The sequence below is a fragment of the Kryptolebias marmoratus genome, linkage group LG12 (genome assembly GCF_001649575.2).
Source record: "Kryptolebias marmoratus isolate JLee-2015 linkage group LG12, ASM164957v2, whole genome shotgun sequence".
Classification (NCBI taxonomy): Eukaryota; Metazoa; Chordata; class Actinopteri; order Cyprinodontiformes; family Rivulidae; genus Kryptolebias; species Kryptolebias marmoratus.
Genome location: NC_051441.1, coordinates 17,532,948 through 17,559,104, shown reverse-complemented (window position 1 = coordinate 17,559,104; position 26,157 = coordinate 17,532,948). Strand labels below are relative to the sequence as shown.

The window sequence follows — 26,157 nt, the reverse complement described above, 5'->3', positions numbered from 1 at the left end:
CTAATTTTCTGATATGATGAATTTGAGATTTTCATTTGTTGTCATTTGTAATCATCAAAATTAAACGAAATAAACATTTGAAATATATGAGTTTGTATGTAATGTATGAATATAATATACAAGTTTCACTTTTTAAATGGAATTACTCAAATCAATCTACTTTTTCATGATATTCTAATTTTATGACCAGCACCTGTATATAACATTATGCCGAGCGCTGCAAATTACATCCCCTGTGTGCAGATTTCCCTTCTGCCGTCAGATTTGTCTTTTTTATTTTTTTTCGGCTAGAGATGTAAATTGTGCGATCAGAAGTAATTCGGTTGTTCCATCTTATTTTTGTTCCGCTGCTGTGGCAGAATCTCCTGGTTTCTCAGTGGTTTTTTTTTTGTGTGTGTGTGTGTGTGTGGGGGGGGGGGGGGTGTTGATACAGAGGCTCGAGATCAACACTCAACACTTTAGTGTACACAGCAGACTGTTCTGTCACTCACACTGACATGCCTTCAGCCCCCCACGGAAATACACGTTTCATCTTTGAAGGAAATCGGGAGATTTCTGACTGTTTGGTGCGACGCGACAACAGAGCAGCCGCCGCAGCCCTCGAACCTCCGCCTGGGCCCACACGGGATGCATCCGGGAGGCACCTGCGCTATGGCAGAGCTCGGAGCACAAAGTGTCAGGAATTCTGCGCTTAAAGGAGAGACAAATACGTTCACTAGATGTTTTGAAGCTGCAGCTTTTAGACAATAGGGATGTGGCGGTAAACCGATTTCATCACACACCTTCCATACTGCAGCTAAACTGCTGTTGCTTCAACTTTCTTGACAACTCTTAAACATTGTGTCCAAATGAAAAAATATTGTTTGGCCATTGTTTACACAAGCTATGACCAAAATTTAATTTTTAATATCCAATATAGTACTCCCCCCTTAGTATTTTATCTATTTTGTTGAGGTGTAGATTCTCTATCATCCAGGATGTGGCAAACCCTTAAGGTTTAATAGTCCTGTTGCTTTATTTTTAAACTATTAGGATATGTTTTGTTGCTCTACAACCTCAAAATTAAACTAATTTCCAGTCAGTTTGCTTTAAAGCCTTGACTATTACCTTTAGATTACTTAAATAAGTTAATATAAGTAAAATTTTTCTTAGCAACAATCCCACCATTATCTTCTTTACAATGCAAATATGCTTTTATAGTACAGGAGTCTCTGTTCAATGCTGAGAACATTATTCCCATAGTGAAGCACGGTGGTGACAGTGTCATGCTGTGGGAATGCTTTTTATCATCAGGGTCCCTGGTGATAAAAAAACATCAGCGGCAGGAACTGGACGGAGTTAAAGGAATAATGGATAACACAAAATAAAGATGAATTCTTAAGAGAGATTTGTTCGAGTCTTCTGGAAATTTGAAGCCGGGGCGGAGATTCACTTCTCAGCAAGACGATGACCCGAAACAGTGGTTTACGGAGAAACAGTTAAATGTCCTGGAATGGTCCAATCAAAGCCCAGACCTCTAATTGAGAATGCTTGTGCAGTTTCAAATAAAAAAAAAAACTGTTGAAACAACATTTTTCCCTGATTTCCTTCATTATCTGGAGTATTTTGTAAAACCCGTTTCCTTATAATCAAACAGAAGATCAATTGAAACTCCTGGTTAGAAGGCAACCGTTCGAAGAAATGCCAAGGGGGTGAATACTGTTTGTGTACTCACGGTATAGAGAAAGTAAAACCTAATACTACAACAAGTATTTAATTTGTGCAAAGCATACGAATAGCCTCGGGCTTTAAATTCTGACCTTTCGGCAACAACTTAATGCAAAATTGATATTCTTAAAATGACTTCAATAGGTCGTTGATAAATGCTAAAAGAAAACTTCAGATTTGAGTTTTATTATTTATGAATACGACAGCTGAGCACTGGGTCTGATTTAAAAGTCGACACTTTGACTGTGCAGTCATTATGTAAAAGACGGATTATCAGAGTGGAACTTGTCCTCACGAACTGAGTTTCTTTAAGAATTTAAGTCTTGGGGACCCTGCAGAGGTGCAGCCTCATGCATCCTACGTGCAGCTCAAGAAAAGGAGCTGTAAACCTGTTTTACGACACCGCAATATACTTTTTGTGGTCAGCGTGTCCGCTGCACACGTTCGACTGGTCGACTTTCATTGTTTCAAGGTAACAGTCGTAAAGTGGATTTAAAACTTTCGGATGTTAAAGGTTGTAGGAGGCAGCGTTAAGTAAAGAGACGATGTGAGAGAAGGAACATCGTACCCTTGGATTAAGTCAAAGGCAAACGAGTGACGGTGTGACCTTTTTCCACTCATAGATCTCAGCGTTCCCGCTGCGGTCTTCAAATTAACCCCCTACATCATCTTCTCACCTCTGCATATATAATCTATCTATCTGCACACCAAAGTCATTTTTTTTTTTTTTTTTTCCCGTTGCCTTGTAAAACCAGTTTGGATCGTGGAATTATTTATTGACCATTATTGCCGTGAATGTTTTCTATCAATATTCCTTCATTAGATTTTGCTGATGCAGCTCTGGGCGGCGTGGTAAATGAGATGCTGCCTCCAGCGCGGATCCATCAAACTTTTCCCCGCCGAGTAAACGACGAGGTTTGAAAGGGACGCCTGTGATGGCGTAACGATGTTGGGGCCTTCATGCGTATGTTATTAAAGGAACACCTCAGAGTTTTGGAAATGGCTAGTCAGAGCAGGGCCAAGACCGAAGTGGATGGCTGCTATCTTAAAATGGCCCCAAATTTAAAAAAAAATAATGATAATGTCACTTTGTGCTATTTTATAAACCTCTACACAGCAGTCAGTTTCACACTATACAATTGTTTTGGCAGACCTTTTATGATATTCCTGCAGGAAGTGTCCCCAGGCTGAACAGTAAGTACCACAACTAGCTTCTTCTGATGCTATTTGCACTTGGAAATGATCGTAAAATTCTATAAAACAGTCATGTATTGTAAAATTAATGCTGGATGAGATGTATAAAATAGAGTTCACGTGATTTTCTATGAAACCTTAGACGATCGAAGCTGGTTTAAAAAATGCAGCTATACCTTTCAGCCTTAGCCCCCGCTCAGGCTAGCCATTAGCTTGTCAGTCCTGTGAGAATTAAACCCTTTCTCTCTAAACTGAGATCATTCAAAGAGCTGTCTACAACAGGAAAGATATTAAATGTCCATAACCATTCCACAGAAGCCCGTTTTAAAAGCTCTGGACTGTTGAGTTGAGGTTCCTAAAAGTAATTCAGGAACTTTAGAGATATATCCACTTTAAGGGAAGGACCAAAAGAAAAAAAAAAGTGCAGAGGCTTTCTGTTCATTCTTTTTTCTGTATTTCTTTTTCAATCCATCCATTCACAGGAACTATTGCTGCCACCACAGAGATCTGTCTGTGTCGGGGGTGGGCAGCATTTTCCTTCAGACGGCCGTTTTGACTCGGTTAAAGTAATCAAAGGACCACACATTGAATTGAAAAATGGGCACTCTTTGATATACTCATCCATCACGGACGAAATCACATCATCTCTCAGAAATGCACTGTCCAAAAGAAGGCTTGCTTTGTTGTCCTTGTTGGATGGCCTGAATCAAACCTGTCCTATATTTTTCCCTCAACGATGACAGGTTTGTTATATAGTTAGCATGCTCGGTCAAAATACTGTGATACTCCCAAACACTGAAGTGGCAGCTTTTGGTAAAAGATAAACTCAACATTTACACCATTTTCCTTCTCTTTATTGAAGCTTCTTTTCACTGCTACATAAAAGATTTGTCCAAAGTAACATAAGTCTAACAAAGCCACAGGGGCCTTTGTGTTTAGATAATTTAATTGGAAGAAAAAAAAAGTCATACTAAAGCAATTTGGAAGATTAAGTTAGGCTCGATTGACAGCAGTTCTTTTGTATTTGTAGCAAAAGTAGCATGCACCGAATTTCACCAATAAATCCATTGTCCTTTGCTTTGTCCTTCATTTGTCTCGGAGCGTCATGCATTGCATTTTTAAAGCCCGAAATGTAGCTTTTCTTTTTAAATAACAGACGATTTGAAAATCCTCCCCTCCTCCTCAAAGAAAAACCCTATACATTTGCATCTTTGGACTGAACGAAGACCATTTTTCCAACCACCTTTTTCATTTCCTCACTCTCAGTTTGCAAGCAAGGGCAGTTGTTTGAGGACTGGATCCCTTTAAAAGCGGAGAGGTGTTTATTTATAAGCTTACTGGCTGTGTTTAGTGTGGCTCAGCCTGTGCATCTGACTAATAATGATGATGTAAAGCTGAGGATGCAGAGGTATGGGCAGAATGGTCTAGAATAGGCACCAGGGGTCACGAGTGGTGAATGGACGCCATATAGACACATGAGACAGCGTTAGCAGAACCTGATGGAAGTTGGTGGGGGTCATTTTGTGCATTTGCGCGAAGAAGCCAGGTGGATGGTTGTAAAGTTGTCCAGCATGTGGAGCCACAGATATCACAGTGGCCTGATGTTAGAACCAACGGTTACGTCAGGAGATCCACACACGCCGAAGGAAGGACGGTGGCACACCAAGCATTACAGAACCCCGTGACGTCTGCGCCTGTCATCTGGAACACAGGTATTGGACTCTTTACAGCATCTTGTGTCATCCGTCTGTGTCTCGGTGGCTGACGTTGGTCAGACAAACAAGTTCATTGTCCCACACATAGACTGCCATTAACACCAGAGCAGAGGCGACTGCCCTTTTTCTAGTGGTGCTGTAACTGGGAGGCACTGACTGATAACAAGTGGTGTTTTATCAGAACAGTGATGAATCCCAGTTCTGGATGAACACAAACGACCACCATGTGTACGTAAGGGGGCACCAAGGGCAGAGGACTAATCCTACTAGTGAGAATCCTACTTGAGAGACATACAAGCGTTCCTTCTGGAATCACGATGTGGGAAACCATAGGGTCTAACTTCAGGTCGTCTCTGGTAGTGGTTCAGGGGACCCCGAACTGCAAAGTGCTGAATCAGGGACATCCTGCATCTACATGGCTTACCCCTCGTGAGACCACACCCTGGTAGAGTCTTTCAACAAGACAACGCCCATCTACACACGGCCCATGTGCCTATGGACTGCCTGCATCATGTTGAGGTCCCCCTCTGGTCAGCTACAGTCATTTCCTGATCAAACGCATCCCGGATCAGCTCGGATGCCAACTCAGACCGGCAGCCAACATGTCAGCCCTCGGGGGACAGTGCCGACAGCTGCGGGCTGACTCAGGGGAGGACGCAACACCGGATTGTCCCTGTTGTGCTATGAACAAGTTTCGCGGGACTTCAAACTGAGATTTCCCACTCATAACTCTTTCTTTGGACTGTCAGAGGTCATTGCTTGCGTAAATTGAAGCACATGATTTGGCAAGTTTTCTGCTCGCTTGATTAGCGACACGTTAATAAGTGAAAAGCTCCATTTAATTACCAACATGATTATTCTCAAGACGCTGCAATCAGAAGGCTTTGGCGGACTCTGCGTTATATATATATATATATATATATATATATATATAGGGTTTGTCCTTTATTCAGCGAAAGTTTCACTCTGTCACATTCCATATATGTGTGTCAAAAGGAATCTGCAGAGGTTTTTGTTGGTTTGAGAATCGAGGGGGCATTTGCTTTTGTCAGCGATGAATCGAGCATCGGGTATGAACACTGGTGTTTAATAGAACGAAAGACACGGCCGTCGCAGCCAGCCAGTACTGCCACAATGTTTGACTGCGAGTCTAATTCACCACGTGATTTATTATCGGGAAACTTCCACGGAGCTGACCTACGCGCCGAGCCCATAGATTGGCAGCTGAAGAGACGAAGGCTGCTCCATTGACGTCACGGATCTCATAATTTCAGCTTTTTCGCTCCGCCGGTCACACTCCTCGGCGCTGGAAGAGACACAAGAGGGAATGAGAGAAAAGCGTGGCTGCCTGGCACCCCACCAGGACAGGATGTGCAGCCGAGGCAGCATCAGATAAGACCTCCTGCTGAGAGTGCAGGCAGCCATTGGTCCATCTGTTCTCCCAGCTGAATCACTGTTCTCCAAATAGAAAGCTGCTGTCTCGCCAATTTATACATCTCAATTTTCTTTCACACTCCTTCTTTGAGGTGTTATCACAAGTTCAAAGATCATGTTTTCAGTACATGAAAGCACTTAATCTTTCTTTAAAGGGCTACTTGTGAATTCCTGTGTGCTTTTATAGAGAAAGTCAGCTCTGAGTTCAAAGGAAAATTGTCTTCTCTAGTGTTTTGCATGATTTTGTCTTAGAGTTCTCTTCTTCGCTTCCTCCTACCCAGGGTACCACCACAGCTTGCCCTCATCCCCATACTCCACAGGTCCCGAGGGTCAAAGGTTACCTTCGTCTGGGGCGCTATCGTCAGAGTTTCTCAACCACGGTGTCCCTGTGAAGATCCTGCTGCTGGTGTGTAACGCTGCTGGGGCTGGCCAACAGACTGCCAGGTAAAGATAATATTTCAACCGCAGGTTAGAAGTCGCATAAGTGTCTGTTTGTCTGCGTTAGCCAAATATCTCCTGATCCAGTGGACGGACTTCAGCGTCAACCTGGTTCGAGACGGCCACCACGGCTAATTGACCTTTTTTCAAACTACAAATCATCAACATATTTTGTGCATACCCACTATATCATTATAAGTATAACTCAGTAATTAAAAAGCAATAATCCGTTAGGAAGTGTGGACATATCTTAATACATATCTTAGTACATATCTTAGCGCTCAGGGTATGTGTTGGGGGTGACTCTCAGCTACTACCACGTCAAATTTGAGCTCGATATCTGTAAAACCGACCGAGTTACAGCCATTTTTGTGTTTGCTAAAGTTGATCAGCTGCGGCGTCCATCTTGAATCAGGTGGACTCCAAGAGCGAATCAGTTGTAGACGTGCGCGGAATGATAGCGCTCTGAGAGTTTCATCGAAATCGGTTCTCTGGTTCATTTGATATTTTGCTAACAGACTGAACACCCAAACAGGCAATGACACGACTGCTGGCTTTTCATTGCGATGGGCAATAAAACACAGGAGACTCATGACAAACTTGGGTTTAACTGCAACAGATCACCGTGAAACAGGTGTAGACGTTTCATTTGTAGTTTTTCTTCAGACGTAGGGTCCGTAACAGTCCTTCCGGTGCCCCTTACATTCTGCTCTGCATGTCCAGCGACAGCCATATTTCTTGTCTCCTCCTATAAAGCCATGAATCAGTCGGTGATGTTTCACTTCTGCTGCTGCCTGTTTGCACGGGAAGGCGGGCGGGAACTAAAATCAAAATATGCTCAGGCTTTAAGGAGAGACTGTTTGAGGAGAGGTTGACGATAAGGGTCTGTCTGTTAGCGATATATCTTACGAACCACTTGACTCACGTTAACAACACTTGCAGAAAGTAATCACTGGATGCAAATCTACAACTGATTAACTTTTGGAGTCAGTTTGGTTCAAAATGGCCACCACACCCAGCTGACCTTAAAAAACACAAAAAATGTTTTTAAGTCAGTCAGTTTTGCAGATAATGAGCTCAAACTTGGTGTGGTAGTTGCTGAGACTGATCCTCAAAACATATTCTGAGCACCTACAGATTGCACAAGATCTTTGTTAAAAACATTGCAAATAACTATTTGCAGTCAACTCTGTCTGTTAGCAAAATATCTCATGAACCACTGAACAGAAAATAATCACTGGATGTAAATCTACAACTTATTAATTTTTGGAGCCAACCCAATTCAAGATGGCCACCACGGCCAACTGAACTTAAAAAACACAAAACTGGCTATATTTAAGACAACTTTACATTGATTGTTCTAAGAATTAGTGTAGTTGTAGCTGAGAGTCATTCACAAACATTACTCTAAGGGCTGCTGATCGCAGAAGATTAATGCTTAAAACTTTAGCATTAAGTGTCGGGGTCAATCCTGTTTGTCTGTTAGCAAAATATCTCATGAACCACTGGCTGGAGTTAAATTGAACTTTCAGAAAGAAATCAGTGAACGTAAATAAACAACTGAATCACTTTTGGAATCAGTCTAAATCAAGATGGCTGCGATAGCTAATCAACATTAGCCTACACAAAAATGACTATTACTCTCAGTTTTACAGATATTAAGCTAAAATCTGATGTGATATCAACTGAGATTTCTCAACAGAAGATGATCTTATTCTAAAACTGCCATGAAAGGCAGCATAATGAAAATTGTTAGTTTATCCTAAACATGATGTTATTTACTCCAGCACAATTTGCAGCTAAATAATGAAAAGTTCAAACTATTTTAAATATCTATTTGACACGTGACCCTCTCCTTCTGCTCTGAGTGTCTCCCCCCCCCACAGGCAAAATGTTTGTTATTGCTGCCTTCTAGTGTATTGTTTCCAAAAAACGAAACTAAATTTTTAAAGGCAATGAAATGCATGGAAGTGAAATAACAGGCTCTTTACACATACAGCAAAGCTTTCCTTTTAGAAGATTTGGTGTTCATCTTGTTCCGTTCTGCCTCTTTATGGAGTACCGTCTCGTGCTAATAAATCCCAGGAACACGGGGGACGGCTGCTCCCAATTAGATGTGTATCATAATAGACACATCACGTGACGCGCGGCCTCAAAGAGATCCCTCTCCTTCTCCTTGTCAGCCGCTTCGACTCCTTGCTGTCCTTTCCCCGTCCTTCCGTCGACATGCCGCAACAGAGGCTCGTGCCCCAGCGCCGCTGGTGACCATAAATAATTATTTCAGTTCCCGTAAGATGAGGCATTGTGGGGCTGTAAAGTCTACAATCTGTGGCTTTGTGACACTGATTCCCCTTTATGTGTGTTTAAGGTTCGGACCTCCGTTCTTAATGAGGGAGGATCGGTCTATTTCCTGGGACCAGCTCCAGCAAAGCATCCTCAGCAAGCTTTATTACCTGATGATCAATGGAGCTCCAGCTCAGGTAGTCAATGCCTATCAACAATCCTGTGACAGTGAGTTAACACTAGCGAGTTTTGACTTGTTTTGCTACTTTATCTTTTTTTTTACTTAAAAGCATTGAAACAGCTCCAAGAGCTGGAAGGGATTTACCGACACACTCGTTTTTACACTAAACAGCATGAAACGACCTCTAATAAAACTAAAAACTCAAATTTAGCTAGCTAGTACAAGAGTTAAGATGACAGCTCAGCTTAAACTTGTTTATATGTTTTGTTTTTAACATATGTTACCATATGTGGGAATAACTAGCTCCTCACTAAACAGGTAATAGCAGTTTACATTTTGGCAGAGGGCAGCTTTTATTTTGAAACAGGAAGTGTCAGTTTAACAAGGGCCGATGTGCTGACCGAACAATAGACTGTATGGGGATTATGGCTGAAGACTCACTGTATATAAAGCTCAAAAAACAAGCTCAAATGTTCATGTTTTTCTGTTATTGAAACAAAAGACACTCACCAGGCTAATGCTAACTAGCTTGTGCTAGCGTAGCGGCGGGGTAACAACAAATGCGCGCGAGTAGTCATTTTCTGTAAGCTAGCAGCACCTAAATACCACCGGATAACTAATTATTGCTCGCCTATTCTTTGTTTAACAGGAAAAGGTGAAAGGGCAATGATGTTTTTATCTCTGTCTGCGCGTTCATTTGTTTGTAGCATTAGCAAAATGCCTCATGAACTGTCAGAAAGTTATCACTGAATGAACATCTGCATCTACATTTTGGAGTCAGCCCAGTTCAAGATGGCCGCCACAGCCTACTGACATTAGGAAACACAGAAATGACTACACTCAGCCAATTTTACATATACTGAGCTTAAATTTGGATTGGTAGTAGCAGGGAGTCCAATCTTGCGAGATTCTGGCGTGAGATTGTGTATAATGTCATTTTTCCTTGTCAGTTTTTCAAGTTTTGAGCCAAACAGCTGTACCTCCTCCCCCTCTCAGCACAAGAGGATCTTAGTCAAAAACTCCGGCATGGAAGGCGGTGGGAGTTGTGCGTACCGTCGAGGAGAGCTAGGCCTTTAATCTAAATAAGCGTTTTAATAAACGGACAATAAATGCATTTTCCTTGAGGCTGGTTTTAATGTCCGTGTGTGTGTGTGGGTGTGTTTTGAGCGCCGGCTGGAGCTGGGACACGGCTCCCTCCTGCCAAGCTGGCTGGCGCACCTGTTCCTCTGCAGGTTTTGTTGGCTCGTGACGCAACGCAGCCCGCCTGCACAGTAGCGTTGTGTTTTTTTCTTTTTTACTGCTGAGAAGGCACAGGGCCCCGAGGCGGAGAGCTGCGCTCGCTGGCACATCGAGCCCCGAGTCAGGTGAACGGATCACGCCGCAGCGTAGGAGTCCGCGCATGTGGCTTTTGTTACACGTCCCTGCGAAATGCAAAAAAACACAGATTTAAGATATTTGAGTTACACTCCAAGTGCTAACGCTTCACTTCTGGCCAGATGTCCTGTTTGAATCATGGCTGATGTCAAAGAGTTAGAGCTTTTTATTCAGGATGGAAAAATCCGTACAAAATGTGCATCTCGATCAGAAACGATGTGTCACACCTACTGGTAACAATACATCGTACAGCGTAGGCACAATTTTGCAAAAAAAAATGGTGTCAAATTTCCCACATAAACAGCAAACAGGAATTGGGTCAAACGAGTGAGAAGAAGCAGTCAGACCTGGCGCTCTAGCGTGCAGCCATACTTCGCCTGAGAAACATCATTCAAAGTTTAAATGGGTCACAGAAAGTTCCACTTTGCTACCTTCTACAGTTTTTACACAATCACTGTTGAGCCTTAAGGATTTCAGAGGTTTTACTGTGAAATGTTCAGCTTGGGGTGCAATGATTCCGCTAACCTTTGAGCTGTCTAAACTTTCCAAAACCTTTTACTCCCACAAGTTTTACACTTCTTGTACAGTTTTTACATCAAAACATAGGCCTTTTTTTGTATTCTCGCACCCAGTGTGTCTATCACTGCTGTGGGACTTATGAGTTTCTCTGAAATCCCCACAGAGTGCAGAGTGCGCACACCCAAACTCTCATTGACTTCCACTGTTTCAGAAATTTGAATTTTCCCCTCCAAACTGGAAGTAAAGGGCGTTTTTATCCTGTCGTATCTCCAGCATAAAACAATGTGAACTCAAGAATTTTGGTGTGGCGATCAGAGACTTGCAATTTAAACTGTTTCATTAAGGCTGCTGTCTGCCGAAGACATTCGCCACCCGTTTAGCAGCATGGGTCAGATTTCGAACCGTGGATGCCTCTCCGCCTGTAGCCCGACGCCACTCGTGCAGCCTTACAAGGACGAGTGCGGCACAAGTAAGCCGTCAGTTTTCCCTCGCTCTCTGAGACGGGAAGACAAGAGGCAGGTGCAACATTTTGACTCCCTCGGCTGGCGTTCTCTTGTCTCCTTTGTGCCCCATGCCGGCAGCCATTTAATTAAAACCAGGCTCGTAAAGAATAATCGGTTTGCTGGCGCCCACCTCTGCCAGGAAGGGAGCAACGCCCGGAGCAGATGTTTGCTCGAAACCTTTCATCTCAGCAGGATATGTAGTTTTCTTGTGTCAATAAATTACAGTCATAAGTGTCCCCCCCCTCTTTGACCCGAATTTAGATTCGGTAAAAATGCAATTCAGAAACAAAAAGGTGACATTTGACAGCCATTTTTTTTTTTTTATTTTGGCCACTACTAACATCACTTAGCATTTTAATTTTCGTAATGGTGCTCGATCCTACACAGCACACTGATGGCTGCAGCCTCACTAACACGACTCCTGAACACAGATGGTCAGAGGAGCCTTTGTACACGGACGAATTGTTTCTAGCTGAAATATGATTGCAGGAAAATTGTATTGTTGAGGAGACAGTAAAGGGCTGGGACTTTTCATGAAATCTAATTTGAGCAATTCAAAACTTCTCTGCTAAAGAAATAATCAAGAGTAACAAGGCGCCGTGCGATTAGAAGACGCACGTTTGTGTGCACGGCATAATGTGATTCTGCTGAATCAAAGTGGCTTTTTTATAGAGCAGATAGTTACCAACTACCACCAAAGGCAAAAGAGTGTCTTTTATCGTTTGTCTGTGGAGTTAGCAAAATATTGGAGGTACATCTACTCAACATTTGAGTTAAGCAACCTCAGCGAACACAAAGACCTTACTATTTGCCTAGAGAATTTGGCTGTGTCATCATGTGTGCCACTTAGCGGCGATGCAGGTAGAGCCGCTGCACGTATCGCGAAGTGTGCGCACGAGCTGCTTCGGCGTTTACAGGGACCCCCTGTCTCCTTCTTGGGCGACTTCAGTCACTGCAAACCAGAAACTGTGCTGGCAGGATTTGAACAATATGTGCAATGTGACACACGACAAAATAACATTTGGGACACATGTTATGGGGACATCAAAAATGCGTTATGTAGCCAAGCCCAAACCTCCCCTATCCAACTCAGATCACAATACGATTTGTCTGGACAAAGGATTCGATAGAAGCACTCAAAGGGTGCTTCTTAAGCCCAGATTGGTCCATATTCCACACATCAGAGCTTGATGAGGCCACTGGCTCAATAACGGACTACATTAACTTTTGTGTAGACAGTGTGGTTGAAAAAAGGCAGATTGTTGCCTCCGCTAACAACAAACCGTATATCACAAAATACATTAAGCAATGTATAAACAATTAAAATCAGGCTTTTAAGAAGAGAGATAAAGCTGGACTACAAGTGGCACAGAGGTAGTTAAAATACCATCTAAAAAAGGCAGGGGAGCAGCACAGGCAAGCTATACAACACAGTTTTCACACTTCCAATACAAAACAACTTTGGGATTTAATGAAATCGTTCACCAACCTGAATCAGACAAAAGAAAAAAAACAAACCATCACAGTAATGGATGACTTATGGAAAGCAAATGAATTAAATGGCTTTTATATGAGATTTGAGACACAAAGTTCCTCAGAGGAATGTTACAAGGTGCTACAATCACTGTTGCCCCTTTGATAGATCCATCGGATGTGCAACGTCTTTTCAAACGCTTGCACAACAGTAAGGCTACAGGGCCTGATGGGCTGTCAGCTCTGTTGTTAAAAAGCTGTGCTGAGGAACTTACAGCTGCTTGGTGTCCCCTATTTCAGCAATCTCTTGATATTTATACAGTACCAGCAACATTGATATTATCCCATATAACACCAATTCCTAAAAAAAAACCCGGGGCCACCACCAATGACAGTTTATGTCCTGTGGCCCTGACCTCCAATGTTAGAAAAGGCTTTGAGAAACTTATCGTGTCACTGTTGGAGAAAGAAGCTGAGCCACGACTAGTAGACTCTTTCACTCAGTGGTGTGATAAGAATCCTCTTCTGTTGAAGAGGATTGTCATTATAAAGGATAATGTAATTCAACAAGTCTCACATTGCAAATATCTAGGGGATCAGAAGGACAATGTTCTGTGTTGGAAAGACCACCTTGACTTTCTGTGCTCACGACTGCAGCAGAGACTACATATTTTAAGAAGACTGAGACCGTATGGGGTGGGTTCCAACAAAATGTTTGTTGCTGGAAAGTACTGTAGGGTATGAGATCACAGCCTGGTTTGGTAACTTCTCTGTCCGACTCAGGAACAAGCTGGCCCACATTCACAAAACGGCCATGACAGTAATCAACCTAAAAGGACACAAACCCGTCCAGACCATATATGAACAAGCAGTGATAAGAACATCAAAAATCATATCCACTGACCCTAAGCACCCACTATTCTCCGAATATGAAGACTGAAGGTGCCACACAGCAGGACCAGCAGACTGAAACTGTCACTTGTTCCAGCTTTAATCGGACTGTTGAACTCCAGGAACAGTGTTCTTTACGAAACACATTAGCACTGGACCATGCTGCATTCAGTAGCTGACACTTTATATTGTACCCTCAACTTGTTGCATTGTTTATTGTTTTTGAGCCTTAAGTGTTGTTTTTAGTGTTTTAATTCGCAAATGTGCAGCATTTCTCTGCCCAAGACAACTTTCCCTCTGGGACAACAAAGTATGTTCTATTCTAAGCTGAGACGACACATACTCCAAGCGCTAACTCGTCTCACAACCCTGCATGATGGCGTTTAAAGGTTTGACCAAAACGGCTTTAACGCCGCCCCTTCTCCTCCATTAGTTGATCTTCGTTTAGGTCTCGGGCGTGAAAAGGCGGTGGGCGAAAGGCATTCCCTCGAGCAACGCTAGGGCTTTAATTATTTATTTGACAAAGTATTTACCCGGCTTAGCTCGTGCTTGTGATGGCCGTGGCAAGAATTTGTAAGCGAGACTGGAAGTAGCTCGTTTTTTTTTTTTAACAATTTGTTTGAAAGACACGGCAAGCAGTAAATCCCAGGGATCGAGCCAATTCCAAGCAGCAGAATATTTCTGCCTTTAAGATAATGAGAGATAGCTTTTAAAACAGCCTATCAGCTACTCTAGGCCCCAGCCTTTGTCAGAGCCAGAGAGCTGTCTCGGGAGGACAGTCGGACCTGGCATCAGAACGGGATCAGACACATAATATTTCTAACGCACCGAGTGAAGACACTCTCTAAATCTATTTCTTTTTTTTATCTAAAAAAATCACATCTTCCTAATTAAGTTATAATCCTTTACTGTAAGTATAAGAAATATGAATAATATCAATAAATAATGAATTTCAGAATATTGCAGGACCTCCATTTTAAGGGTTTACGTGATTATTCCAGCAGAAATGTTATTATGTTCCTCCAGGCTGTGCCAGAAGTGAGACAGTGAGCTGCAGCTGTTATTTACTCTCGCAACTACCCGTAGAGTCCGTGTAAATATTCACACCAAATTGATGGCAACGCAAAAGCTTATAAATGAGGGGGGTTTTTTACGGGCTGCGGCAAAGACAAAAAGGAGCCGTTCAGATAATTTTTTAAAAAAAGGATCTAGTGCATACTCGTGTGCCGAACCGTGGGGCGCTTAAAGAGGAAAGCAGTTTTGAAAATCTATTCCATATTTTAACAGGAAAGGTGTTAACACAGGAGTGAAGCTGTCTTGTCCCCTGGTGCCAGTTCGGGGTCCACCTGCAGATGAGACAACAGAGATTAGTTGATGCCAAAATAAAAGAGAATCCGACTTAATCCGACCTTGAGATGATCCAGGTTGGGATAACTCTCTTCATGTTGTTATTCCAAAACGTGGATTTTCAGCACAGCAATGTTTGATTACTTTTTTTTTCTTTCTTTTTTTGGTTTGTTTGTTTAAAAACGTTCTGTATATTGCATGTCTTTAGGCAGTAATTCCACAATATCTGTTAACGTTCCCCCCCAGGGGGGGTCGTGCGTTCCAGTGGATTCTTGTGTTGAGCGTGTCAATCTGTTTTTCAGGAATGTGCTGTTTGCTGTGATCCTCGTCAGCACAAACCTCCCGCTGGGCTGCACTTTTCTCACACGGCAGGGGGGGCTTGATCTCAGTCAGTAGATACATCTGATCAAGCTCGAACAAGAGGAAATCAATTTCATTTTTAGTGAAAGTGTTCCCTCCGCGGATCTGCGCGGATCTCAGAGTAATATTCCCATGCCTCGGAGGAGGATGCAGATGCTGGCACTCTGTTTTAATCTTCCTCTCAGCTTGCACTTTTCAGTCAAAAAAAAAAAACAACAACAAAACAAACCAATCTTGAGATGCTTGCAGAGTTGCTAATGGCTTCATGGGAGTCTGAGTGTCCAGTCCACTTGTGCTTTGTGGTTTTGGAGAAGCCATTCGTGGGGCTATCTGCTGGAGTCCCCTTTGGTGCTGTCTGGTCACTTCACAGCTTAAGCAAGAGCTGTGTAGAAAAGGGTGTCTGCTTTGGAAGCCTGAGGGTCCTATCTCTGCTTTGTGCTGATGATGTAGTTCTGTTGGCGTCTGCGAACCGTGACCTTCAGTGTGAAGTGGCTGGGATGGGAGTCAGCTCCTCCTCGACTGGTAAAAGGTGATATTCTTCCTCCAGGACAGGGGTGGAGGAAGAAAGTGGAGGCTTTCTAGTATCTGGGAGCCTTGTTCATGACTGATGGTAGGGTGGAGAGGGAGATGGATAAATGGCCCGTCTACGGTAATGATGGCGTTGCTCCTGTTTGTCACGATGAAGAAGGAGTTGAGCCAAAAGGCAAAGCTCTCAATGTACTGGTCCAGCTATGTTCCAGCTATTGTCATAAGACTTGGATCAGGACCAAAAGAATGAAATACAGGATACAAGCAGCTGAAATGAGCTTCCTCTGTAGGCTGGCTTGGCTCAGCTTTGGAAGGAAAGGAGGTAAGGAGCTATATCATTTGGTGAAAGCCCCTGTTGTTATGTAGGCAACCATTTGTCATTTTTGAAAATGACAATGTCCTATCCCCTCCTCTAATCTAACCTGCAACTTAAGGTAGCCCTCTTCTTCTTGTTGGGTTTACATTTTGCACCTAGCGTGTAAGCTTTATGCATATAATCCAAGCCTTGTTTCCTGTTTTGGGTGTATTTTCGTAGCGTCGTTACTGCGCCACATGCAGGCCTGGGATTGTTACTACAGCACTTTTTGGTTGTTTTTGGTGTTTCCATTTGGATGGAGACAGTTCATGAAACAGTGCCGTGTTTAAAAGGATACTTTTAGAAACAAATCAAAAGTATTGTTTGGGAAAACTGCGTTTTTGTGTAAACTAGGCCTTCGGCTCTTGATCAGGATGCCTCCCGCTCAGTTTCCTTTGCAGATGTTTGGGGCCCGTCCCACTGTGAGGAGACCCCAGGCAGGACCCAGAACCTGCCAGAGGGGTTATATATGTTCCCTCTGGCCTGGGAACGCCCTGGAATCCCCAAGGAGGAACTGTGTCGCTGGGCATGTGGTGTGATCGGATTCAAACTGGATTCAGAATCTTCGTATAAAATCAATGCTATAATTATGTTATCTGTGTTTTTGTGCCCCTTTTTTCAGAACACCAGAGTGCTTTTCAACATCCGTGTGGTGGGAGGATCACCGTTTTACAGCTACTTGTCACCTCAGGATGGGCGGCCGCTCTTTCATCCAGCTGTCGACAGGTGAGGGCGTGAAAATCCAGGAAAAATCCAGATTGTTTTCACTAGAAACATGACTTTAAGACACACTAATCTTACAGGTTGTAAACGCACTGAATCCAGGCCTGTTGTTATTTGCTCAATGTGTTAAGGGATTTCCTCATCTGCTGCCTGAGCTGATCGGAGCAATATTGCATTACCAGTTTTTAATCTTTGGGTGTTGATTACACTTGTTGTTGAACTGTATATCCTCTGCAGCACTCATCATCTTTGCTGCTAAATTACTATGAAAACCGTTCGTGCTCTAACTTGTCCTGTGTCCCCAAATGCTTGTCGACAAACAGTTTTTAGACTCTGTTTTTGCGTGTTAGGTAGCGTTATTTGTTTTAAATAAACTGAGCTGCAGTGTATTCATTTATTACAGTTCAATTACAATCAAGAGCAAAAAAAAAAAAAAAACTTTCCACTTTTCACACATATTTACAACAAAAGTCATCTTAGGGCACTGCACAAAAACATTCACATTCAGTACATTATTAACGGCAATTTTGTAAAAGTTATGTATATAAGGAAAGCTCTTGAGTGTTTATTGGAACTCGATAGTTTCTTTGTTGCAAACATAGCAAATTTGTCACGTTTAAAGCAAAAATGAATCTATAGACGCCTCCGCAGTTCACCTTGGAATCATAGGGACAAAGAAATAAGTCACAACATTCAAGCGTTTTCTGTCGACCACTTCAAGAAAACAGTTGGGACTAGAAGTCTAAAAGCATTAATACATCTTGGGGCATTAGGTCGGGTTCACACTGTGCCCATGTGGGGCTTCAGACTTGACTCTGGGACGCAAGCGAGAAAACTGAGAACCCCCCCCCCACAATGTGTGAGATGTTACCGGAAGCAGAGCGACAGCAGTGACATTAGTTAGGACAGAGGTGTGCTCGCTCTGCTGCCGATGTCTCACCTACTCGCCAACTCAGCTCTATGACTACCTTCATCTCCAGTTTAGAGGCCTCCATCGTGTCCTACATTACATCAAGACAGAAGGAAGGAACCTCCGGCCTGGGCTGAATGAGTGAAGGGGGATTAAATCTTCCTTGAAGCAAGAAACCAACACACACAATCAAGACTTTTTTCGTTCAAATAAAGCATGGCAGCTTAGTTTGTTGCCAAAATCACTGACATCTCATTGGAATCTCCACAGAGACTTGCTGCAATTAAAATGCATTAATTTCCTTGTATTCTTTTGTACACCAGTCCCAATTCTCTCGTGCTGCTGTTGGTTTGGAGCATTCCTGCCAAAGCTGTAAACATTTTTCCCATCATTACATTTTAAAAACCATTTATTGAAACGTTAAGCAGTCCAAGTTTTTTTTTTTTTTTTTAACAAAACCTGCCATCTTCAGTTTGTAGGCAGTATTGTAGAGGTCATTATTTTCTATAACAGAAGATGCTCACTATTTTGGAAATGGTGACTTGCAGAGATGCTGCTTGTTATGAGGGGCGCATCGGCTAGCTCAGCTCGGCTGTTAACGTCCTGTAAGGCTAAAATGAGGCGGCACTGATGTGTCTCGTCTGCTACTTTTCAATAAACCCAATAAACCACCGAGTGCAGCCAAGTCAAAACTGGAGCTTTGCCTGCACTCGAAACACACAGCCAAAGCAAAAGAAAGCGGTTGACATTTTCCACCAGCTTTTGAAAATGATTTAGAAGATTCTCCAGAAAAAAAAACAAAAACGTAGAATAAATTGTTTATTTCTCGAGCCTGCAGAGAGAGTTCCTCATGGACAGTCAAGGTCATGATGTCTGCCACTCTCCGGTTCTTTTTCCTCACGTTTCCTTTCTGTCTCTATAAGCACAACTGAATAAATGCATAACATATCTCAATAAACTCCAAAAGGTACAAAATACAATTGTAAAGAAGTAAAAAAAAATAAATAAATGGAAAAAGCCTACCTTGAAGAAATGCACGTGTCCACCACGTTGCATGCCAGAGATTCAAAAATGATCGACGAAATGATCAAAGGTTTCTAGAAGCTCATTTTCGCCTGTAATTACCTGTGTGTGCGTGCGTTCGAGCATTTTGGACTGCAAGAGTCCACCGGAGTACACAGAGAAAACCCAAACACGCACATGTGGAACATGCAAAAACCTTCTTTCTGTAGCCCATGTCTGTCTGTTAGCGAAATATCTCACTGACCAGTAGCTGTATTTTAACATAACTCTCAGAAAGTAATTACTGCGTGCACATCTGCAACGGATCAACTGTTGAAGTCAACCCAATTCAAGATGGCTGCCACAGCCAATCAAACCAAGCGAACACAAAATTAGCTACAACTCAGTCGTTTTTGCAGCTATTGAGCTAAAGTTCGATGTGGCGGTAGCTGAGAGTCATCCCCATCACATGCTTCGAGCGCTGACCGATAACTTAAGATCTTTCTTTAAAACTTTGACATGCAAGGCAGTGCGCCATGTGCATTTCTTTAGGAGATGCTGCTTTCATTTAAAGTTGTTTTAATTGTTCCTTTAAAGAAAATTTAATTAAAAAATCAGTCATCAAATGTCAGTTTTGACATTTAAATTTAAACGTTACCTGCATGAATGTGTGTGGAACCCTTTTGCTGAAGGCCCGTCATGCTGCTGGGTGTCTACAGATGTTTTGTAAGGTAAAGCTTGACTCCCCTCCTTTTGTGTTTGCCTTGCATTTCCTAAGCATTCTGCTTGATTTTTACAGCGGCTCTTGAATTGTTCAGACATTTTTATCCCTCTTCCCAAGTGCTCATCTTACGGCTTTTAGTGGGCAAAGTGATTTGCTATTTAAAGGGGTATTTTGGCGACGTCTCAAAAGGATTTTCGTTTGTGTAGCTGTTGAGAACTGCTCATTCATTCGCTGAATGGCGCTGATGGATTCAAAGTCTTTCAGAAATCTTTTGAAATGTAAATTTCGTGCAGCATAGCGGTAGAAACGCTGCCGAAACTCGTGTAATGACAGTGCTGGATCTCGACTTACCGAGAAAGAGGCTCCGTCCCCAAGCCAATCCAGATCGGACTGTGAAAGACGAGTGCTGATGTGTTGGTCTTTTGCTCGTGTCGCCCTCTCTAAACTATTTATGTCTGTGTGCAACGCCACATATGTTCTGATGTTTCTCTTACCAGAGAAGCAGGTACTCCTGAAACAACTCATCATTGCCTCGGGTAAAACGTACCTGGTCATGCTACCGTGGCTCAGTGACAGGGTTTGTCCTCTACATTGGTTGAAACATACAGTACATATCAGCCAGTATCAGTTCCACCTCAAGTCTACATCGAAATTCATGATCTGTAGAGTGGATCTGAGTGAATCCACCTTGACTTTTAATTTGAAACCCTTGTAAATAAATTATACTCTGACTCTGTGTTCATTTGTGTGGGATTGTTTTTGCTATGAATGCCTGTGTTGTCAGCACAAATTCTACTCTTAATCCTCCAACTTAAGAATCCCTAGCCTGTCCTGCTGGGAACAAGCAAAGAAATTTGAATCAGGCCTGTGTTAGAGTTCGCCATGAACTGAAAACAGTTAAGTTAGTCTGACTGTGTCATTAATCTGCCCCCTGGCTGCTCCGGGGTTTGGGGTAGAGATTAAAGCTAACGATTAGATTGAACCCTTTGTATGCAGAGTGAGCTGTGTATGGGTGTCTGACGATTGCCAGATTGCGTCCTTAGTGTTTTGAGATGGGGCTGTGTTTGGTGCGTGGTCGTTCACAGGCTTCCATGTTCATGCTTTCCTCATGTTTGTTGTGTTCCGTGCTTCGACCCCCTCTATGCTCCTCAAAACCTACACAACCTATCAGGACTTGGCTGGGCTGCGTTCTATTTGTCAGTGTCATGTTCCAAAGACGAAACTACGACATGTCCTCAATCACACAACGCCATGGCACGGTTCTGTAGGTCTGATCCAACACATTAGCACGACGCTAACACCGTGGGTGTCACATGGGTGCTAGGTTGCTTCCACACGGGCCGCACGTCACTGATTTGCTCCTCCACGATGATGAACCACTGCAATCTTGCTCCAGAGGTTTCGGGCATGCTCAAAACCGTTGTGGCAGTATCACACTTTATCACTCATAATGTGGAGCCCGCTGCATTCTTAATTGTGCCTGAAGGTCTCACCAAGACCCTGCAAAGATAGTTGGTGTTCTGGCTTTTTTTTTTTTTCTTTTATCCCATAGCAGGGTCATCATTCAGTGTGAAGGGGGTGCCTTGGTAGGAAGGGATGACGGGGAGACAGTGTTCAGGTAAAGAAGGGGTATGGTTGGAGTTCAGATGGTGGAAACTAAAAACGAGTTGAGTTTTGGGTCTGGGATTCAGGTTAAGATCTGGGTTTAGGTAAGGTTGTTTGTTGTCCACCTGCACAGGCTTTGAACCTTATCTGTGCTTTTCAACTTTATCTCACGCTGGGAAAAATGCCCGGTGCTTTCTTTGCCTTTATTAAACAGTTGTTGCATCACAAAACAACCAACGGCCTCCAGTGGGAACGCAGAGCGCCTTCATGTATTATTTACTTTTTAGGGGTTTTTATTTTTCACGTGTCGATGTAATTTCATTCACCTAAATGCTTTCTATAAGCACACAGCGGAGCTGCTCCACACAAATTTAGTTTCTACAGTGAAATCAATTGAATCGAAGCCTTATTTATTTTTCAAAGGCCAAATTCTGTGAAGTTATTTATATCAACCGAACTGTTGCAGAGAGTTTGCAGTTCTGTAATCTAACTTTCAATTATGGCATTTCGGTCAGCATGAACTTATTAAACCACATAAATAAATACAAAATGAAGACAATCGATAGTGACACAAAGAATGATTCACGATCCTATAGATCTGTTGATGAAAACATATCTGTGTGGACACAGGAGAGTCAGGGTTTGCTGAACCATCAGTGCAAATAATGTCTAACTATGACAAACTGTTCAGTCTGGAAACTTTTCTTTTTACTCGGGAGCTGCGGTTTGCACATTTTTCGACTTCTAACCAACAAAATAACGGCAGTAAAAGCTTGTGATGCCGACTGTGTTTGGTCGAAGTGAGCAGACATTAAGTTAATTAAAGGTCAGAATGACAACAAATATTTAAATATTTTCATTATTAATTAAAAGTCTAGCATTTCTTGATGGAATGCATGTCGTCCTTTCATGTCCAAATTTTATGCTGAGGTAACTAAAGTCTTGTTGGTCAAACCTCGAAAATAATACGTTTGGTGACGCACACAAAGGCAAAACCATAATCGCCTGCTTTTAGCAATTTGGCAGCAGGCGATAAGTAGACTTCATCTCCTCGTAACAATTATGGCAAAAAAAAAAGTTATCAGCAAATATTTTTAGGTTTCATTTTGTTTCTGAAGATCAGCCCAAGACACCAAACAGCCTCCATCTACTGAAGCCAGACTGTCAGTTTTCGGCTCTCCTTGCGGTTTTTATAACGTCCAGTCTGTGACTCTGACCTTGGTGGATAAAGACTGAGCCTTTTTTTTGTAAGTGGCCTGTTTTATAAAGCCTAACAATGAATAATGTGTGGGTGTGTGTGTGTGTTTAGCTGTGCTCTTCAGGCTCATACAGGAGCACGCTGAACGAGAAGCAGAAGTCAGTCTGATGAGTTCACATCAAAATGCTGACATTTTAAACTAATATTCTGAATATGGTCCTTTGGATGGTGTAGTTAGATGTTTACTTTCAGTCTTAGTGACTTCATCTTTGTTACACGCCCAACAGTTGTCATTGTTGGCCATGCGTTGTGTTGATGTCAGCCTTTAGTTTAAGACTTTAGTACCGTCCTAGAATATACAAACAGCCATGAATAGGCACACCCTTAATGAACATAACTCCCCCCGATGTGTTGGTTACTGTAAATAAATTACCTGACACTTCAGATTCATTTTGCATGTAATGAAGTTATGAGTTTATATCACAGAGCTGCAACAAGGCTGACACCTAGTGGTTCAAAGGTTTTAACACATTTGTCTTCAAGCGAATCCAGTAAGTTAGTCCATATTTTTCCCTGTGGATTTTCATTCCTCGTCACCGATCCTGTGTTTCAGAGCTCTGAAGCTCTGCGGCTCAGGGGGACCTCCTCACGTGAAGCTCATCATCGAGTGGGAGCACAGAGTCAAAGACTGGTCAGTGCCTTTGTGTTGTTGCCGGCGAACATTTTCGCAGGGTGAGCTGGCGTTGTTCTCTGTAACCGAGCCTTCATGTCGCTGCGCCGCAGCCTGTTTGGAAACATTCACGAGGAGGTGGTGAAGGATGCGGACAACGTGAGGAATCTGCAGCAGCAGCACGTCCAGCAGTTCAGCTGCACCTTGGACGAGTGCTTCCAGCTCTACACCAAAGAGGAGCAGGTAGGGGCGTCTGTTTTACTGCAGATACTTACTGCCTAAGAACAAAAACGCACTGACATTTTGCGCTATTTGGGTTATTGTAACATTTATTTCCTTTAAACAGTTAAAATGCCACGAAAACATTAGTGGAAAGGAAACATTTTGATCCTTTAAGGGTATAAAAAGCTTTTATTCATGGTTTGTTTTGGGATGGAGAACATAAAACGTCATTTTAAGGAAGTAGTGATTGTAAAAAAATAAAAAAGGATGAAAGCCTGTTTGTTAATCAAAGTCTGGCTGATTCTTACAAAAGGGGGAGAAAATACAGACAAAAGCGGGATGTGTGACAATAAAATTTAGTCCAGTCAGTTCAAGGCAAAAGCTTTTGCAGCACAAAATGCTGAGGCTGTAGGAAAAAAAGATTTATTTTCAGCAATATTTCAAGATTGTGCACTTTCTGTTTTTCAAAGCGGGCAGTGAAGAACAACTGTAGACATAGACCGTATGAGATCTATGACAGCATGACAACCTTGAGCTTTCACTGCATCATGGTGTTGAAACAAAAAGTTCAAAATGCACAATGTAATTGTTTTTTTTAAATGTAGAAATGTAACTACTAATATTACTACTGCTGCTCATCCCGTAATGCTATTAGGAAACAATACATAACAATGAGAAAGTGAGAAAAGACAGCCCTTAGTGTGTCTGAGCTCTATAATTCAGACCTACTTCACTCTAGAAACATCACTCAAAGTTTAAACGGGTCACAGAAGGTTAGACTTTACATGACTGAACTGCCATTTTTATGTCTTTGATGGATTTTACACAATCACAGTTTTTGATTAGGATCTTGAGAAATTTAGCCACCGAATGTTCAGTTTTGCGTGATGTCACAGACTCTTCTTATTGTCGCAGACTTCACGCACCTAAAAATTAACATGTGATGACAAGACTCGTCTGACACTTACAGATTAGGATTGTTTAAAAACTATCATATTAAGAGTGCTGTCAGGGAGTGACAGACACGGGTGCGTGGTTACTAAGGTGATCCTAATGAACCACCAGCAGCAGCTTTAACATTTTTTTATACATCCTGGTTCTTTTGACACTTTTTAAATTTATATTGAGCTTTACAGAAGCAGTAGCAGTAGCCTTATTGGGTGCCTTCCAAATGTTGTCAGAAATGTTCTACTTCCTGTTTCTGTTCGCCACCAGCTTGCCCCAGACGATGCCTGGAAGTGCCCCCACTGTAAGCAGCTGCAGCAGGGCATGGTGAAGATGAGCCTGTGGACCCTGCCGGACATCCTCATCCTCCACCTGAAGCGCTTCAGGCAGGTGGGCGAGAGGAGGAACAAGCTCACCACCTTTGTGCATTTCCCCCTGGCGGGCCTGGACATGACGCCTCACATGGTGAGCCGCAACAGCGGCCTGCAGCAGGTCCCTCTTCAGCCGGGCTGGAGGCACTCCAGGAGAGCGGAGCTGGCCCCTCCGGACTTCCTGTATGACCTGTACGCCGTCTGCAACCACCACGGAGGAATGCACGGGGGACACTACACAGGTCGGAACTACTTCTGAGATCTGAGCGGCAATAACAAGATTCCAAAAGATATGACAGGATGCAAAATAAAGTCAAAGTCCTTTCATACAGGAAGGAATGTTAGTTTTGATAGAACTTTGATTTTGAGCATTTTGCCTCTCATTTAGAAGTTTGGGACAAAGTTTCGCCTCTCTGACATCCCATTTTGCACTGACTCTTTCTGCGTACATCAGTCATATGCGTGGTTTGTTTTGTGAAATTCTTTGCATGTTTGCAGCCTTTTGTCGGAACTCCGTGGACGGTCAGTGGTACAGTTATGACGACAGCAGCACCGAGCCGGTTCCCGAGGCGGAGGTGTGCACACGTGGAGCCTACATTCTTTTCTACCAGAAAAGAAGCACCATCCCTCCCTGGTCTGCAAGCTCCTCAGTCACTGGTTTGTCCATTTTTACACTCAGTTTTACTTCACTTTGCTTTAGTAATCGGGGGCGTCTCTTTTTCCTCTCATGCTTCAGACTTTTTTGAACAAACCTTACGTGCAAGAAAAGTAAATTTTAGTGTTCTTGTAGGTTCCACCAGCTCGTCGTTCACCGACCACTGGCTGGTCCGACTCACAGGGGGAAGTGAGAGGGGCAGCGTGGTTTCAGGTGGTACTAAACCTGCAGCTTTGAAGGCCATGCAGGCTTCAGAGTCTCCTGAGCTACCGGTCTTCAGAGATGAATCCATCAAAAGGGCAGAAACAAGTAAGAATTTAGAGCAAAAAGGTTTAGGCTAGAATACAAAATGCTTACCGGATTTTAGGTTCATGCAGTGCTAAAATATGATACATTTATATATTTCTATTAAAACCATTGTGTACCCAAAGATCTAGAGTTATTTGATGAAAAGGCCTGCTCAGGGTAGCGCAAAAACCTAAAGTAATACAATTCACTGATTAGATCCACCAATTAAACTGTGAAAATTAAAGCACCTTTATTCAAAATGGCTTTTAAATTGATTAAACTCTAGATGAAGCCAGACTAGTGATTGGATTTAAATAATTTCCTGGTAATTTGTGGCCTGTGATTTACAATGTTTGAAAGATAATGGAATAATACTTTAAATGGAAAAGCACCAAATCAATAGGCGGCACCATTAATTGGAAAAATGTGCCAAAATTCAAACTTGCCTGACAGTTTTCCCAGGAATTATGCCCATGTGCAAGCGACACGAGTGCATTAGCAGGTGTGATTTACGTTTCGTTGTCGTATGGTGTGCTGTATGG

General features: G+C 42.7%; 1 protein-coding gene across 2 annotated transcripts in view; it reads left to right on the top strand.

Moving 5' to 3' along the window:
• usp43b (ubiquitin specific peptidase 43b) overlaps positions 1-26,157 on the top strand; it is an 83,016-nt gene that overhangs the window by 50,757 nt on the left and 6,102 nt on the right. For both annotated transcript variants that reach the window (XM_017416765.3, XM_037978798.1), the window contains exons 7-14: positions 6,332-6,494; positions 8,857-8,968; positions 16,925-17,028; positions 23,078-23,155; positions 23,248-23,377; positions 24,572-24,914; positions 25,171-25,329; positions 25,463-25,636. In XM_017416765.3, the coding sequence (XP_017272254.1) occupies positions 6,332-6,494; positions 8,857-8,968; positions 16,925-17,028; positions 23,078-23,155; positions 23,248-23,377; positions 24,572-24,914; positions 25,171-25,329; positions 25,463-25,636 (1,263 nt within the window). The remainder of the gene's footprint in view (positions 1-6,331; positions 6,495-8,856; positions 8,969-16,924; positions 17,029-23,077; positions 23,156-23,247; positions 23,378-24,571; positions 24,915-25,170; positions 25,330-25,462; positions 25,637-26,157) is intronic.